General features: G+C 36.7%; 1 protein-coding gene across 9 annotated transcripts in view; it reads right to left on the bottom strand.

Moving 5' to 3' along the window:
• Positions 1 to 422: 422 nt before the first annotated feature.
• Positions 423 to 17,515, bottom strand: part of Rbm39 (RNA binding motif protein 39) — a 37,695-nt gene continuing 20,602 nt past the window's right edge. For 6 of the 9 annotated variants that reach the window (XM_028888950.2, XM_028888945.1, XM_028888952.2 and 3 more), the window contains 9 exons: positions 16,740 to 16,877; positions 16,467 to 16,532; positions 12,555 to 12,759; positions 11,585 to 11,662; positions 8,188 to 8,238; positions 4,901 to 4,982; positions 2,232 to 2,337; positions 1,463 to 1,541; positions 423 to 1,377 (listed from right to left, as the gene is read on the bottom strand). In XM_028888950.2, coding sequence (XP_028744783.1) covers positions 1,277 to 1,377; positions 1,463 to 1,541; positions 2,232 to 2,337; positions 4,901 to 4,982; positions 8,188 to 8,238; positions 11,585 to 11,662; positions 12,555 to 12,759; positions 16,467 to 16,532; positions 16,740 to 16,877 — 906 coding nt within the window. In that variant the 3' untranslated portion in view covers positions 423 to 1,276. The remainder of the gene's footprint in view (positions 1,378 to 1,462; positions 1,542 to 2,231; positions 2,338 to 4,900; positions 4,983 to 8,187; positions 8,239 to 11,584; positions 11,663 to 12,554; positions 12,760 to 16,466; positions 16,533 to 16,739; positions 16,878 to 17,515) is intronic. The other 3 variants (XM_028888951.2, XM_028888946.2, XM_028888957.2) reach the window with 2 other exon arrangements.

The raw sequence follows: 17,515 nt of genomic DNA on the forward strand, positions 1-17,515 counted from the left end.
AATAAAGCATTTCACCCTAACTACCACTTATGCAACTAGCGTGGATTGTAGCTAAGGATAAGAATTTTCCTAGCTTTTGATAGAATACCTTAAGGATAATGATAAATGTAGAGCAGTTCCAGAGAATTCCCAAAGGGTAGCAAGACAGTAAACACCAAGCTCAGGATGTGATTTATGATAGAAATATTTCCCGCATTGGGAAACTCCAAGCATTAGGAAGAATCAAGCAAGTTAACACTAGGCTATGTGTGCTGACACATATATCTATCCACCTTCACAACAATCCAGAGGCAGAGACAATAACATCTTCAAAGTGTGGTAAACCTAAATGATAGTGCTGAGACACTAATTTGAAAACAAAACAAAAAACCACGACAGCCTATGCTCAGGTTTGGAACATCAAAACATTTGAAAAACGAAAGTTTTCTTGTGACCTTTTTCAGAGATTTTTATTTGTGTGGTTCTTACAAAGATTGTTGCAATATGAAAGTCATTTGTTTGATAGAAATATCAAGCTGTCTTGTCAAACACACTGAAGTAACCCAAAAATATATTTCAGAGCTCACAGAGCTTAAAAGAGCAAAGATTATATGCAACCAGACAAAACCTATTTCTGCATTTCCTATCTCTTCACCAGACTGCTTTGCTCAAACTGTTACATCAACCATCTTCAGGAAATGCAGGGATCATTTTGTTTGGAATCTCAAGACACACTAAAACACACAGTATTTACAAAGAAACTTTTACAGATACATTAATTGAAAAGTTACCATCAAGAAATATAATTTTGAAATCCCCTTCTTGCCAAATGATCAAGGTGAGATGAAAAAGAGCGTCTTGGCTGCCTAGACTTTTCATAACTAAATGTACATTCCAGAAACCTTTACTGAACCATGAGCCAAATACATGAAGGAATGTGAAATCTAAGTGCTGTGTAAAAAGTCAGGCTTCTGGAACATTCAAACGTTACCTGTCTGCTTTTACACAGAAAGCACATGTTTCCCTAGAGCTATTCTATAGATCCTTAATGTGATTTTCTACATGGACATTTAAAACGGCAGAACAAGCAAACAGCTTTGCATAAAGTAGGATTTTCTATTTAGGGAGAATGAGCACACTGCATTCCTGTTAACATTTTTATTTTTCAAGGTAACAGGAGTTGTATACAAATGACAGTAGACCCTTGCCTCTTTATTTTTATCTAAATAAAAGATAACTCAAGATGAATTCTCAAGAGAAAAAAAAAAGCTATATACATAAGGGACTATATCTTCCTTCATCGTCTACTTGGAACCAGTAGTTGTGTTGCTGTCATAGAATCTGGAAAGAGGTTGTGGTAAGTTGGGAGAGGTACATACGCTGCAGTTATCATTTTACCTGTTGACAAAAAGAAAAAGGTCAGTAAGCCACTTTGACTTAATCACTTGGTGTCCAACATTGAGTGTTTGTAGTAGTTACTCACCAGCAAACCATCTGCCATGCAATGCATTGACAGCAGCAATAGCTGCAGCAATTGATGGGCACTTCACATACACATTGCCCTAAAAGTATAAAGAGACAACAGTAATAAGTAAAATTGAACATTGCACTGAATACACAATCTCACAAAATTACTCAGGTCATTTGCAGAAACTTAGGACTTCATATTCATGCTAACAACTTATGATCAATTTCTCGAATGTTTCGGAAAATGTGATTTTTACATATGGTATTGTTCTTCTTTTTGATTTTTTCCCCCAACCCCCTATAGATTTTTAAATAAAAACGGAAGAAGCTGTAGGAGTTCCAAAAATCTATAAATCAACTGATCTATAACACAGCCCTTATCAAATTTCACTTACTTTGATCTTGCCTTTCTTTTGGAGGGTATGTTTAGTTAGCACACTGAAGTTTCTTTCAGGAGTCACCACTAAGCAAGCACAGTGGTTTGTGCTTATCATAAATCACAACACATGCATTAACAATGCATTGAAAAAACAAAAAACAAATACCCCCCCAAAACAAAACAAACTAATGAAATATGGTGTCATATGATAACCTGCCTTAAATGTGTCAAAAGTAAGATACAAAACAAAATAATATATATTCAATCTGTAACTTAAGCCCCAGCACTCTGGACTACATAGTGAGGTCTAGGAAAGGTAGAGTTTCATAAAGAAACCCTCTCAAAAAACAAACCAAACAAACAAAACACAAAGATACACAAAGAGAAAAAAAAATAATCAAAATACCTGAGCTGAATTTTTGTCAACATAAATATGAATAACTCCTCCATGTTTATTACATTCTTCAATCACATCATCTTTAATCTCTGTATCCCATCCAACTTCTTCTTCTCTGTAAGGTTAAAAAAATGAAATTTATATTAAAATATAGTAGTAAAAGTGATTAAGTACATTATCTGTATGTATATGGCAATGTATGTATGTGGAATCCCACATATAGGAGGGAGTCCATTCCCTTGTGCACTATATGAATACCAGGGATCCAAATCTAATCCTCAGAGTAGACAGCCATCACCTTTCATCACTGAACCGTATCTAATCTACCTTCTATCATATATGAAGTCTCTTGGAGAACCACAGCAATTAAACTGGGCTGGCTAACCAATGAGCTCACTTGATGGATCTGCCTATTTTATACCAATCTCAAAATTGCCATTCATGCAAACTTGGCAAGTACTTTACATTCTAAGCCATCTTCTCTGTACCTTAACATATATTCTGTACACTTAAGATATATGTAACGGCGGGCGGTGACACATGCCTTTAAACCCAGCAGGGGGAGGGAGAGGAAGGTGGATCTGTGAGTTCAAGGCCAGCCTTGGCTACAGAGTGAGTTCCAGGACAAGCTCCAAAGCTACACACAGAGAAACCCTGTCTCGAAAAACAAAAAAAAAAAAAAAAACAAAACAAAACAAAAAAAACCCAAAACACAATGTTTGAGGCTCCATTACAGGTTTTACTGCCATTAAAAAAAATAAATTACTGTGGAGCTGTTAATTTTTTTTAAATTTATTTATTTATTATGTATACAGGAGAGGGTCCCAGATCTCATTACAGAAGGTTGTGAGCCACCATGTGGGTGCTGGGAATCGAACTCATGACCTCTTGAAGAGCAGTCAGTGTTCTTAACCTCTGAGCCATCTCTCCAGCCCCCGCAGCTGTAAATTTGGTGGAATTCCCTGAGCAGTTGTGAGCACTTGCTGCTCTTGAAGAGGACCTGGGTTTAGCTCACAACATCAACTTGGCTTGTTAGCAGTTACTTAAAAACTGTAACTCAAATTCTGGGCAATGTAACACTTCTGCACCTGTAGGTAGCAGGTATGCATACATATATAAGCAAAGACTGATACATGGAAATATTGATGGAAAACATTCAAAGCACGCCAGGCGGTGGTGGCGCACGCCGAGCGGTGGTGGCGTACGCCGAGCGGTGGTGGCGTACGCCTTTGATCCCAGCACTCGGGAGGCAGAGGCAGGGGGATCTCTGTGAGTTCGAGGCCAGCCTGGGCTACCAAGTGAGTTCCAGGAAAGGCGCAAAGCTACACAGAGAAACCCTGTCTCGAAAAACCAAAAAAAAAAAAAAAAAATTCAAAGCACCATCAAACTGGAGGCTGGGGATGTGTAGCTTAGTTGGCAAAATGGATGCTATATAGTGACCACAATTCTACACAAAGCCACCAGTTAAAAAGGCTGGTGTGGAGAAACGCTTCCATAATCCTAGTTAGGTGGCAGATGAACATGGTCTTTTCAACCTGCTGGCATCCACATGGTACACATAACATAGTCACAGTTCCTAGCTAAAGAGATTTTTGTTCGAAACAAATGATAAATCATCAAACCAAAACACCAAAGTGGATGATGGGGAAAAAAAAAAACCAAAGGTTGAACTCTAGCATCCACATACTTAAGTACACAAGGGAATATAAAAGTACACATAAAAATTATTTCATTACTAACAATACACATTAGTTAAAATAATTAAAATTTTCTAATATTTGAATGATAGAAGAAACTTCGATAACCCGGAGGTTTACCCAAAGGCAGTGCACAAAGGTAAACTGAAAGCAAACAGGTATCACAAGTTCAAACCCTGCATAGGTTATTGAATGATCTAAAGGCCATGCCTGAAACCTGACTGAGACCATCATAGTAAAAAAAGAGGACCCTGGCCGGGCGCTGGTGGTGCACGCCTTTAATCCCAGCACTAGGGATGCGGAGACAGGCGGATCATTGTGAGTTCACCGCTACCCTGGTATACAGAGGGAGATCCATGAAAAGTGCAAAGCTATACAGAGAAACCCTGCCTCGAAAAATCAGAACAAAACAAAAAAACAAAACAAAACAAACAAACAAACAAAATAACCAGGACTGTGTGATCTTAGTCAGTGGTAACACTGCCACACATACATGACCAGTACAGGAAAAAAATAAATAAAATCCTAATAGTAAACGGGATAGAGTAGATAGCTCACTGGTTAACAGCACTTGCTGTTCTTACAGAAGACCTAGGTTCACTTTCTACCACACAATCATCCTTAAAGAAAGTTCCAAAGGAGGCTGGAGAGATGGCTTAACGGTTAAGAGCATTATGCGTTCTTCAGAGGCCCGGGATTCACTCCCAGCACATACATAGCAGCTAATAAGAGTCTGTAACTCCAATGCCAGGGAAATCTAGTACCTTTCCCCTGACATGCATACAGGTACAACAATAATGCACATATTGATAGTAAAAGGTTGTAGATAGAAATTCTACTATTACCACTTTAAATTTCAGCCTTACTATATTTTCAAATAAAACATAAATTTCATAAAAACAAGGTCAACTATTAAATGTAATACTTTTTCAATTATGAACTATTTAAAATGGAAAATTAACCTATTTTAAGCATACTTACGTTTGAGGGTTAAACATGTTAGAAAGTTGGAAACACTGTGTTGCCAGTGGCTGAACAGATGCAGCTGCAGCTAAAGCTGAGGCTAAAAAAGAATAAGAAAAATTAGCTTCTTAGAAAATGTGTAAATATCCCTGGACAATTACCTAAAATCAAAAATCAAAGCTATCTTAATGGGGAAAAGATAGTATAAAATCACCTTCTTCAACATCAAAACAAAAAAACAAAACAAAACAAAACAGTAGCTCACTTTATCATTTGACCTTAACACAACAGTTAAGCTATGCATGATGACCTTACATCATCTTTAGCTTAACTTATTATAATTGGTAACACGATATATACATAGTCAAGTTATTATATAGAGAATAAGACAGGGAAAAGAGTGCAGACACAAGTTTTTTTTTCAGGACCTGGGTTTAGAGCTTAGTTGTTAGAGCATCTCTATCAGGCATGAAGCTCTGGGTTTCATCCTCAACATAGCATAAACTGGGTGCATCTATAATCACAGCCTGAGGATGGTAGAGGTGGGATGATCAAAGTTACCCAGGCCAACAAACCAAGTTCTAGGATAGAATGCACTATATGAAACCCTGTATCTAAGAAAGCTAACAAAAACCGCATTTAAAATGGGGCATAGTAGTGGTCACATTTAATCCCAGCACGTGGGAAACAGAGGCAAAAAGGTCTCTTAAGAGTTCTATAAAGTAAATTCTAAAATAGCCAGGACTACACGTTCTGAAACCAAAACAATCCCACGAGGGCTTGAGGATAGATATTTAGTCTAAATCTATTTAATCAAAACAAAATGAAACAAAAATCTCAATACAAATCTTTCAAGAACAACAACAAAAAAAAGGGTAAAATAGAAGGATTGATTTGATTCTCAAATGAGGGGAGTGATGCAAAATAGAGTTGTTGGAAAGTACCAATTATTTCTGTTGGTTTTGCCAAGAATACATACTTTTTTTTTTTTTTTTAAAGAGCTTCGTTTATTTCACAGTACTGGAGATAACCAAGAATGTGATGACAACAGTAGCTTTTTCTTTTTGGAGCTGAGGATTGAAACCAGGGCCTTGTGCTTCCTTTTGTTTTTTTTTAATTTATATATATATATATATATATATATATATATAATTTATATATATATATTTCTGTGTAAAAACAAGTGCCCTTACACTCAGCCATCTCAACAGTACTTGAAGATGTATTTTTATTTTAAACTATGTGTATGAAAAATTTGCCTGTATGCATGTGCACCACAAGTATATGTTGACCTCAGAGGCAAGAAGGGCATGTCAGATACCCTGATATTTGCTTAATACTGTTGTGGATTCTGGGAAGCAAACCTGGGTCTTGAAGCAAGGGTGTCAAGTACACTAAAAGCAATCTCTGTGGCCCGATTTTTGTTTCAATGCATGAACCTTAATGAGTAACCTTTAATGATATAAGGAAAAAGTAGAAAACAGAACCAGACAGAGCAGTTTACCTATGGTATGACTATTATAATTTGAATAAACCAGACACTGTAATACTCAACCTTAAAGTACAATAGCTACGGCTAATTAAGCTAATTAAGGGTTACAATGCTTTCTAGGTGGCATTCTTTCACACTGGGTTTTCTGTTGTTGAGACAGGTTCGTTGTCCCTCCAGTTTTGGGTGAATTACCAAAGATATTACAGCGGCTGTTACAAAACTCACCGTAATCATATTATCTGACCAAATCCCATTCCAATAAACAGCTAAGGATAAAATAGTACATTAAGAAATGGAAAAAACCGGAACAGATAATCACCTAAAGTATCAGATAAATTGCACTGAACAAAACGTTACAGCTATAAATGAAATAACATATTAAAAAATTAAAAATTATTCTGGTAATTCTGTGTTTTCTGGTAAAAGAAAAAGTGCTTTTCCTTCTTCAATATAGAAGAAAAAAAGGTGTTGTTTTTCTTTTTTCCTTAGAGAATTGAGAAGCCTTTTCCTTATATTTCCTTCTGTGAACAAATACTACCTGGCATAGTTGAAGAGCAGTTAAGTCCTAAGGGTCTACTTAGGAATCTAAGTAGAACTGCTTAAGAAACACAATACAAATACACCTTAAAAACAAAATCTGCCAGGTTCTGGTGGCACACGCCTTTAACCCCCAGCACTGGGAAAGCAGAGGAAGGCAGAACTCTGAGTTACAGGCCAGCCTGTCCTACGGAGTTGAGTTCCAGAAAAACCCTGTCTCGGAAAAAAAAAAAAAAACAATAGAAAAACAAAATACCAAACAATAAAAACAAAGCATCAACCCATTGTATATAATTAAAGATGCCAGCCTCTGAGTAATTCAGAGCTGAGTTTCAGGCAAGTCTGTTCTACATACATAATTCCAAGACAGAGTTACACAGTGAAACCCTGTCTCCCATAAATAAAATAAATAAATAAACAAGTATGCATAGGTAAAAAGTTTTAAGAAAACTGAAGAGGAACTACTGAATGATTATGAATACTAAGATCAAGCAAACCACAAAATGATCTTTCTGGCTTAAGTGATGCAGCATGCAGAAATATAAAGAAATCTAAATCTAATTATCATTTGATAAAAATGTTAAGAATTAAAAAATCAATAATGACAAATGTGGCACTTGCTTAAACTTGAAATACATTTACTTCTCATCTAAAATATCACAAAAAGTTTTTCACAGGATCATTATAAAAAAAAACAATAATCATGTTACTCTAGAGGTGGTTCCAATTGGGAACAATAAAATACTTTTTCTGACATGAGTTAGATTTCATAATTAAAGAAATCATTGCTTATTTGCCATAATTTCAATATGCATGTAATTTATGAAAACTAATGGCCCCATTCATGGCTTGATACTACAGCTACTACAAACCAATAAGTATAATGGTATCAGACATTTAACCCTCACATGACTACAAACTTGAGTAAACTTAAGAGTAAGTCTGATCTGCTAACATATTGAGAATACTTTCTTTTATGCTAACCTTACACTTAGATGAAAGCATGATAGAAATACAAGACTGAGTTCTAGCTCTTGTTTTTTTAAGTGTCAAGGACAGTCCTCTACCAGGGATCAAACAACTAAAGCTAAAGGCTGAAAAGTTCAAACAATCAAAAACAAAAATAACCACAGACATTTCTATGTTTTTTGACTATGTTAGATTTTAACTAGATTATTAAACAGAAAAATTATATCCAAACAAACATTAACAATTTCATCTTTGTATATTTTATTATATATCAAAAATTAAAAAAGGTGAAAAATAAAGAACTCACCTTCAGTCTGTTGGGAAAGTCGTGTTTGCAAATCTATAACAAAAGAGAATTCTACAGCTCAGTGCAGGAACAATGAAGAGCCTCAACTAACAGGGTAAATGTCAGGAAAGTATTAATAAAAGAGGACTTCAACAGCAGGGTTTATTAGAATAAACTTAGGAAAACCTGGCAGCAAAACCTCCTTCCCCATTCCTCATTGACAAGGCTTTGGGGCCTTTTCTAACCTCTAATCCTAGAAAATTATTCACCTCTCCTTTAATTCCTAGTACATGCCTCCCTATCATACATGTGTTCCATTACGATGAGACGCCTAGAAATAATGGGAAATGGGGAAAGGGGAGCACACCAGTTAGAAAATTTGTGAAATACCCTGATTGAGAATTCAATTCCAAGTACTTGATAATAAGGCTTTTTAAAATAATGGTTATCAGCATTAAGTATTTCAGAGGTTATATTGAAATAGTAAGTCTAACAACCGCATACACCTAATAGCTAGGACCATCTTTGCTAAATGCCCAATTTAGCATTAACCAGGAAAGATACCATTGGAACATTGTGGAACTTATGTTTTTTAAGAGCCTCGTATATTCAACCTGTCAATGATTTCTAACACAGCTTAACAATTTGGTCACAGTTCATCAAAACAAAATCCAAAATCCTGTATTACTGCCAAGCTACCATAGCTAGTAAACACTGAAGTTCTATTTGGGACGTAAAAAGACCAGAGGAAATAAACATGTAAGGACATCTAAAGCCTAGTTAAAACAGCAGGGCCCTTGGGGCTAAAAACTGGCCTATCAGTGAGCTGAAGAAATGTACTACATGTATACTAAATGAATGAAGATATTAATATAGACCCAATGTCAATAACGTTAAATACAATGTTTTTTTCACCCCAAATAGGTAAAATGTATACATCTGAGATTGATGCTATTAAGTACCAATCACAATTATAATTTTAAAAATAACCTGGCAATTTCTAATACATTAGAAAACAAAATGTATATCATACACAGGGAAAACTTGTATTACCTAAGGGTATTGGAGTACTCCTTAAATCCAGAAGTTGAAGTCCAGCATCAGCTGCATTAAGAGCAGCTTGGACTATATAGATAGGACTCTAAATGCCTCTACAAGACTCTCCTTCAAAAAGAAAATGCCATGAGGCACAAGGCTGAGGAAATAGGACAGTGCTGAGTTGGGGGATAGAGAAAGAGACTAAGGCAAACCAGGGACATGCAGTAATATCCTGTCTACATAATGATAATCTGGATATAATGCTAATATGAAAATGAGAAGGCTGACTGCCTCATTTGGATCTCACCTCAAAGTAAGTAAATGGAACTAATGAATTCCATTTAAACATGTATGGGTATTTTTGCCTGAATGTATTTCTATACAACATGGGTATTCCTAGTGTCTTTGGGGTCATTTCCCCTGGAACAGGACTTAATAGTTAGCTGTGAGCCATCAGGTGGGTACTTGGACTAGAATCCAGGTGCCCTGCAAATAGCCAGTGAGCTTGACCCATGAAGCCATCATTACAGTTCCTACATCAAAGAGCTTTACTAATAAGCACCAGGACAAAACATCCTGAGAGTTAATTATAGATGTCTTATGCAGGATATAGGATGCTATACCTCAGGGTGGCCTTATGTGGATTATAAGAGTGACAAGACCCTGCCAAACCTAACACTATTGTTGCTCCTATAAAGGTAAGGAATAAACGTTTTTTACTAGAGTCTCGGGCAATAGTCCTCAACCTGCAGGTTGAGAACCCTTTAGTGGTTGAACAACCTTTTCACAGGGGTTGCCTAAGTCTAACAGAAAATGTAGTTATTTACCTTACAATTCATAACAGTAGCAAAATTACAGTTATGAAGTAGCAACAAACATAGTTGTATGTGTCACGAAAACATGAGGAACTGTACTAAAGGGTCACAGCAATAGGAAGGTTGAAAGCCACTGCCCTAATGCAATACCCACATGATTGAGCATTTTTTTTTCCACATGAAAATTTGACCTTGAAAGAAGGGAAGCAACAAATGAACAATTTTCAATTAAATGATCTTTTATTTTTGGCGACAGGGTCTAATAGTCAATGTTATCCAAGAGCTCAATGTATAAACCAGGCTGGCTTGACCTCCCAATAACAGTGTGGATTGACACATTTGGCCCCTCATTTTTCTAAAGAATCATTTTTACCTTTATTAGGTGTAGATGTCAATGTGAATGAATGTATGGCACATGTACGTGGTTGCCTACAGAGACTACTAGAAGTTGTGGCATCTTCTGGAGCTAAAGTATCAGGTAATTGACCTGTACCTTTGAGAATGCTAGTAACTGAACTGAAATCCTCTGGAAACAACCATGCCTGGATAGTTAAAATAATCTTAATATCCGTACTCCAGGGTATTTCTGAAGTAAGATCACTTCAATTACAAAAAGCAGCTTGTTGGACTGGAGAGATGGCTCAAGAGATTAAGTAAGAGTTCAATTCCAAGCAATGACATGGTGGCTCACAACAATCTGTAATGGGATCTTGTGCCCTCTTCTGGCCTGCAGGCATACATGCAGATGGAACACTGTATACATAATAAATAAAATCTTCAACTTCATTTCTTTCTTAATTTATATATATATATGTTTTTCAAGACAGGGTTTCTTTGTGTAGCTTTTTGCCTTTCCTGGAACTGACTCTGCATCTAAGGCTGGCCTGGAAATCATGGTAATGCTGCCTGATTATCCCAAAACTGTTATTACAGGGTCTTCAAAATCATCATCATACCTAGCTACAGTATCTCCTTCATGAATCATGTATAGTTCTATCCAGGACATACCAAAAATCAAACATTACTTTGGTCCTAGATTTAGGACAATGTCAATCTCCTTTTAAGATTTGTTTGTATAGACTTTTGCCTGCGTGTGGAAGTCTGTGAAATCACATGTATCTGTGGCCTACAAATATTAGAAGACATAGATGTGCCAATACTAGAGTTATTGGATGGTTATGAGCACACACGCACACAAAAGCTTTCCCTCTCTAATTTGCTCTTGACAGGGTACATAATCATAGAAATGTGAAAAGTAAACATCAAAAACTTAAAAAGTCAGCTTCACAGTATGCAAACATTTATGTAAAATTTAATTTTAATTAACTGGGCATTTTAATCATTAACAGTAATTACTACACTTGAGATGTTTCCATAACTTCACAGGGCACTCTGTCTAGTATATAAACATACTAAAACTACACTTCTTTTACAACCAATAAGATGCTAGAAGTACTTAATGAATTGAATTCTCAGTTAGTCCTTTGAAATGCAAAAAATTTGGAATAATTTCGAATTAGGTGAAAAAACAAATGATTTCAAATTAGAAAGGATTCAATTCCTACCTGCCACAGCACCAAATGCCAAAGAGCCACTCATTTGTAAAGCTTGCTGTGCTGCTGGTGGAATCTGCAATCCTGTACCTGTAAAAGAATGAGTCTTCAAGTTCTTACTGTTAACACCAGAGAAACCCAATTTTGGGAATTTACACTATGTGCTCAACTCATAGGCATCAGACAAATGGTTCTATACTACACCTCACTACGAAAAAAGGCTGATTGCTGTGGGATGACGTTCTGCAGCCTGTGTATGTATGCTGCTCTCATTGGTTGATAATAAAAAGCTGATTTGGCCATAGCCAGAAAACGGCTGGGTGGAAAAGCCAAATTGAGAATGATGGTAAGGAGGGCAGTCTCCTAGGCGACTTACAAAAAATGAGTTAAGATGCCAAATTATGTGGCAAAATATCTATAAGAAATATGGGTTAATTTAAATGTAAGAACCACCTAGTAGTAAGCCTGAGAGTGATTATCTGGAAAAGGCTGCGGGACGGGGAGGGACAAAGACAAGCCCCCTTTTATAGGTGATAACCTTCAATCAATCAATCTTTGCTACCCATATGGTAGAAGGATAAAACTTACTCCCCTCACGTGATGCTCTGACCTCCAACCCCATGTTGTGGCATGAATACATCCTCAAAATAAATATACAGCCACACAAAATAAAGGTAATTTCTTACTGAGTGTGGTGACAAACAAAGCAAAACTCATTAAAAATCACTGTAGTATTGACATATACCAATGTAAGCACTACAAAAAACCTTCAATAAAAGGCACTGGAAAAAATATACAACACACTCCTATAGATAAACAGGACCTCCAAATAAGACAATCTTTTCTATTTTGTGGTTTTGCATGGTTACCTTTCTTTTTCACCACTATATCTATGATAAATCTGTAACACCAGGTGTGTAAAATGGGAAAAATGTTCTCAATAATAATAAAAACAAAATCAGTACCACTACTGAAAACTTACCCTCTGCAAGTCTCGCCATCAATTGGAGACGACCAGTTGTTCCCAAGTCAATTCCAGTCCTTTCTAGTTCATCACTGTCCAAAAATGAACTAGCACTAGAAGCATCAGTCCGTTCAGTAACATGACCAACTTTCATTGGCCTCCCAGCTAGTTCAAATCCATTAAGCTGCTCCAGAGCTTTTTTGGCACATTCTGAATCAGAAAACTAAAACAGACAATAGTAATTTTACAATTGACTAATTTACATTTCTATCACTATAAACCATTGGTGTTTTGCCTGAGTGTGAGGGTGTCACATCTAGGAGTTACAGTTGTGAGCTGCCATGCTGGGAATTTAAACTAGGTCGTATAGAAGAGCCAGTGCTCTTAACCGCTGAGCCATCTTGCCATCCCCAAATACAAACTTCATAATCTAATATACACTACTTAAAAATATATAAAAAGAGTGTACATGTAAAATGAGAACATAAGTTTTTGCAAATAGAAATGCAACATAGCTTTTTTAAAAAACAGATTTAAATCCTTCTCTTTAATTTTTAGGCAAGGTGTCACTCTATAACTTAGGCCTAGAACTGACTATGTAGATCAAGCTTTCCTGTAAGTCCTTGACACACCCCTACTTCAGCCTCCAAACTGCTGAGATTAAAGGTATGTTCCAACACATCAAGAAACCTGTCTGAATTTGTAGGAGATCTGCCTGGAGAAGAATGACATCATCAGCCCACACAGTAAATGTACCAAAGGTACATATCTCCTTTCGTACCCAGATTCCTTCTACAGTCCTATACTCTACTTCTTTTAAACTGATTTAAAACAGAGTTCTTCCCCCCCCCCAGGAGGTCTTATGATTCTTATGGCCTCAAGGACTATTCCAAGGCCTTGACATTTCAAGAAATGTTGCCAGGGGTGGGAGGTGGAGGCCAGAAGTTAAGAGTGCTGAGTCGAGTTCCTAGAACAATTAATCCCCAATGGGGTACTTAAACTTCTTATACTCTCTTTTGCCTCCCCAAGCACTTATAAACATGTGGCCACACCCCCACACACATGAATAAAAGAAAGATAGCATTAAAAAAGAAAAGAATGTTGCCATGAATCATGGCACATATTTTTTAACTCCAGTTGTTGGGAAGCAGATTTCTGAGGTATATAATAGTGAGATTTTGTCTGGCGAAGAAAAAAAAAAAAAAAAAAAAAAAAAAAAAGGAGAGGCACATGCCTTTAAGGCCAGACTGGAATAATTAGAGTTTATGGTATAAATGGACATTTTTTTTTTTTAACATTAATGTTACTTCTTAGAAACAAAGTTAAAAACTGCTGGTGTATGTGTGTGCACGTATATACACACTTTTTTTTTTTTCAGGCTTTCAAGTGATTTTATTTTCTTCCTTCAACCCTAATTTTGTCTTAGCTGGTCAGTCTATGAACACAGACAGGCTTATCTATCCCACTTACAAGCAAGGCAAATACCACTTCCTGAAATGGTCCCACCAGGGAGCCTGTGTTCATCCACCCAAGTCACACTTTGCCTTTATCTTGACTAGATTGTGAGGCTGCTTCACTGATTCCCATTCACAAGTTAGTTAACCTTTCCGTGACTACCATGATTTTGCCGAGTTTTAAACACAGAATATGTTGGACTTTTATTGTGTTGTCACATTTAGTACCCTGAGCTTGTCAGCACTGTCGTTCCCAGAAGATACACCTCCTTTCCTGAGCCACTTTTACCCTTCAGAATCATCTTAGGCTTGCCAGAGAATTCTCTCTCTCCCAATGATGCATATTTTATGTATAATATGTACAGTTATATATTCTGCATAATAAATAAAAAACCCAAATATTTACAAATTGTTGTGTGCCACCATGTGAGTTCTTGCTGTTATTCAAGACCTCTGTATCAGAAGCCAGTTCTCTTTAATTTCTGAGCCATCCTTCAGCCACTAAAAAATCAAGTATTTCTAACCACATAACGCGTAAACATATATATAAAACCCTATAATATGTAAATTATACACTATAGATAGCTACCCATATTATATATATTTGGTTTTTTTTTTCTTCTCTTGGAGCTGAGGACCAAACACAGGGCCTTGCTCTTGCTAGGTAAGTGCTCTACCACAAATCCCCAACCCCATATTTGGTTTTTTGAGAAAGGGTTTCTCTGTGTAATTTTTGATGTCCTGGAACTCACTCTATAAACCAAGCTAGACTGAAACTCAAGAGATCTTCCTGCCTCTGCCTCAAGTTGTGCTGGGAGTAAAGGCAGGAGACATCATCAGCAAGCTCCAATATATTTTTGTAAGAATCACTGATCCTTTCATCAATGATCTAGAATGACTAAAGAGATTATTATTACAGTGACAGTCTCGTGTTTTATTGAAATATGGACAAACAATTAAAATTTACTGACCAAAATGCACATGCATTGAAATATCTGCTCAAGGCTGTGAGGAAGCCCAAACCTTAAACTAAGCACTTGAGAAGGAGGCACAGGCAGATCTTTGGATTACAGGCCAGCCAAAGCTATACATTGAGTCTCTGATACAACAAATAAACAAAGAAGTAAATGCATCTATGCCAGGGCCAAGACTTAATTATCCTAGCACTCGGGAGGCAGAGCCAGGTGAATCTCTGTTGAGTTCCAGGCCAGCCTGGTCTACAGAGCTAGATCCAGGACATGCACCAAAACTACACAGAAAAACCCTTTCTGGAAAAAAATAATAAAAATAAAAAAATATGTGGGTGTTTTTCCTTCAAACTGTTCAGTCATCCTTTTTTTCAGGACAGGTTCCAAAGCTACACAGAGAAACCCTGTCTCCAAAATCCGAAAAGAAAAAAAAAAAACAAAAAACAAAGACAAAAACAAGACAAGGTAGTGAGAACAGCCCAGTGGTAGAACACTACTCTAGCTTAATGAATATTTAGGTTTGGTGCCCAAACAAGAGTAGAGTAGTATATGAAGGCAGACACTTCATAGACCCACTAATATCAACTAGAGACCCTAGGTCGTCAACGATACAAGTAATGTACTTTGGCAATCATGGACCTGGCTGTAATACATGAACACTTTAACACTGGCAGGTGTGGTACCTTAGGCCTAAATTCTAGGACTGGAAGCTAAAGTAGTAAGATCACCATAACTTGGTAAGTTAGAATTTTCACAGATCTTCATTTTAACCAGTAAGAGTGTGCCTTTAACTCCAGCAATTAGGAGGCAAAGCAAGTCATGTTTTAATTTGAGGCCAGCCTGGCCTACATGGAGTGTTCCAGTAGCCAGAGATACAATCAAAGGCCAGGTCTCAAAAATATACATACACTCCAGATACAGGTGGATCTGACACCACTAGACTATGGGCACCAACACTCACACAAACACACCAAAACAGACATAACATGCACAGAGAGTCAAAGTAAAAATGATATAAAAAGTAATGTCATGGCTGGAGAGATAGCTCTGAGGTTAAAAGCACTGGTTGTTAGCCTCAGGATCTTGAGTTCAATTCCCAGCACCACACGGTGGCTCACAACCATCTGTAATGAGATCTGGTACCCTCTTCTGGCCAGTAGGCAGCACATTGCATGTATACACAATAAACAAACAAATAAATGCAGTTATTTCTGGAACTTAAATCACTTAAATGTACTAATTAGGGATGGAGAGATGGCTCAGAGACTAAGAGCAGCAGCAGCTCTTCCAGAGGACCTGATTTCAATCCCCAGTAACCATGATGGCTCACAGCCATCTATAATGAGATCTGGTGACCTCTTCTGGCGTGTAGGAATATATGCAGACACAACACCATATACATAATAAACAAATAATCTAAAAAGAGAAAGAAAATATTATTCATTCTTCATTCCCAAGTCCATAACCCATATATACATCAAAAATGGTTATATAGGACAACTACTTACTGTAATGAATCCATATCCCTTAGATCGACCTGTTTCACTATCCATCATGAGCTGAATACTTTCAATCTAAAATTTAAAAGCATAAATTAGGCAAAACTATTCCTTCGATTTCTAAAAATTTGGCTATATTGTAGCCTTACCCCCTTCCCACAAAGTAATGGAAGACAATACAACTGTTCTTTACAAATTTGTTAAGGCCTAGATTTTTTTCAGAATTACCCACTTTGGCAGGGAAATAACTGTCAGTGAAAGAAAAAAAATACTAAATTTTACCCTTCCAAAAGGTTCAAAGATCCCCCGAAGCATATCTTCAGTTATGTTAAAGTGTAATGAGCCCACATAGAGCCTCATAGGTCCAGCACTTCCCTTTTGTAAATTGTTTGCCATTGCAGCAGCTCTGTTTTTTTCTGCCTGTAAGTAAAAAAAAAAAAAAAAAAAAAAAACCCACATTAAATACTAATACAAAGGAGACAAATTTCAATGACAAATAAGGACAAAGATTGGAAAGTTGGAAACTGTGAGTAGGAAAGAAAAACTGAACCCAAATTCATTTACTGAAAGCCTAGAAAAATAGAAAACCCTGTAAAAAGCACTTGTCAAGCACTAGGGGAAAGGGAAACAGAATTATGGATAAAAAGGTTTATCAGGTCCCATAAAATCACCCTGTGAATGTCATTAATGGCACTCAATGGAACTGAAGGATGGAGAGATGGCTCAGAGGCTAAGAGCAGCAGCAGCTCTTCCAGATGTCCTGATTTCAATCCCCAGTAACCATGGTGGCTCACAGCATATTCAATTCAAATGTGTGCCCACTATGCAAACACTCTACCACTGAGCTATATCCCATGACCCAAAATATTCTCATTAGTTGATGTGTGTAATGTTGTATTATACAGTATTAATAAAGTTTAAAGTATAGGCCAGTTATATACAAAACTATATACTTCATTTCATACCTAAATGCAATCAAATATAAAACTAAGAACCAAAGTAACTTGCTTTGTGCTATCACAACCAGTGATAAATAAAAATTTAGATTATTTACTGAA

Source organism: Peromyscus leucopus, chromosome 4 (genome assembly GCF_004664715.2).
Source record: "Peromyscus leucopus breed LL Stock chromosome 4, UCI_PerLeu_2.1, whole genome shotgun sequence".
Lineage (NCBI taxonomy): Eukaryota > Metazoa > Chordata > Mammalia > Rodentia > Cricetidae > Peromyscus > Peromyscus leucopus.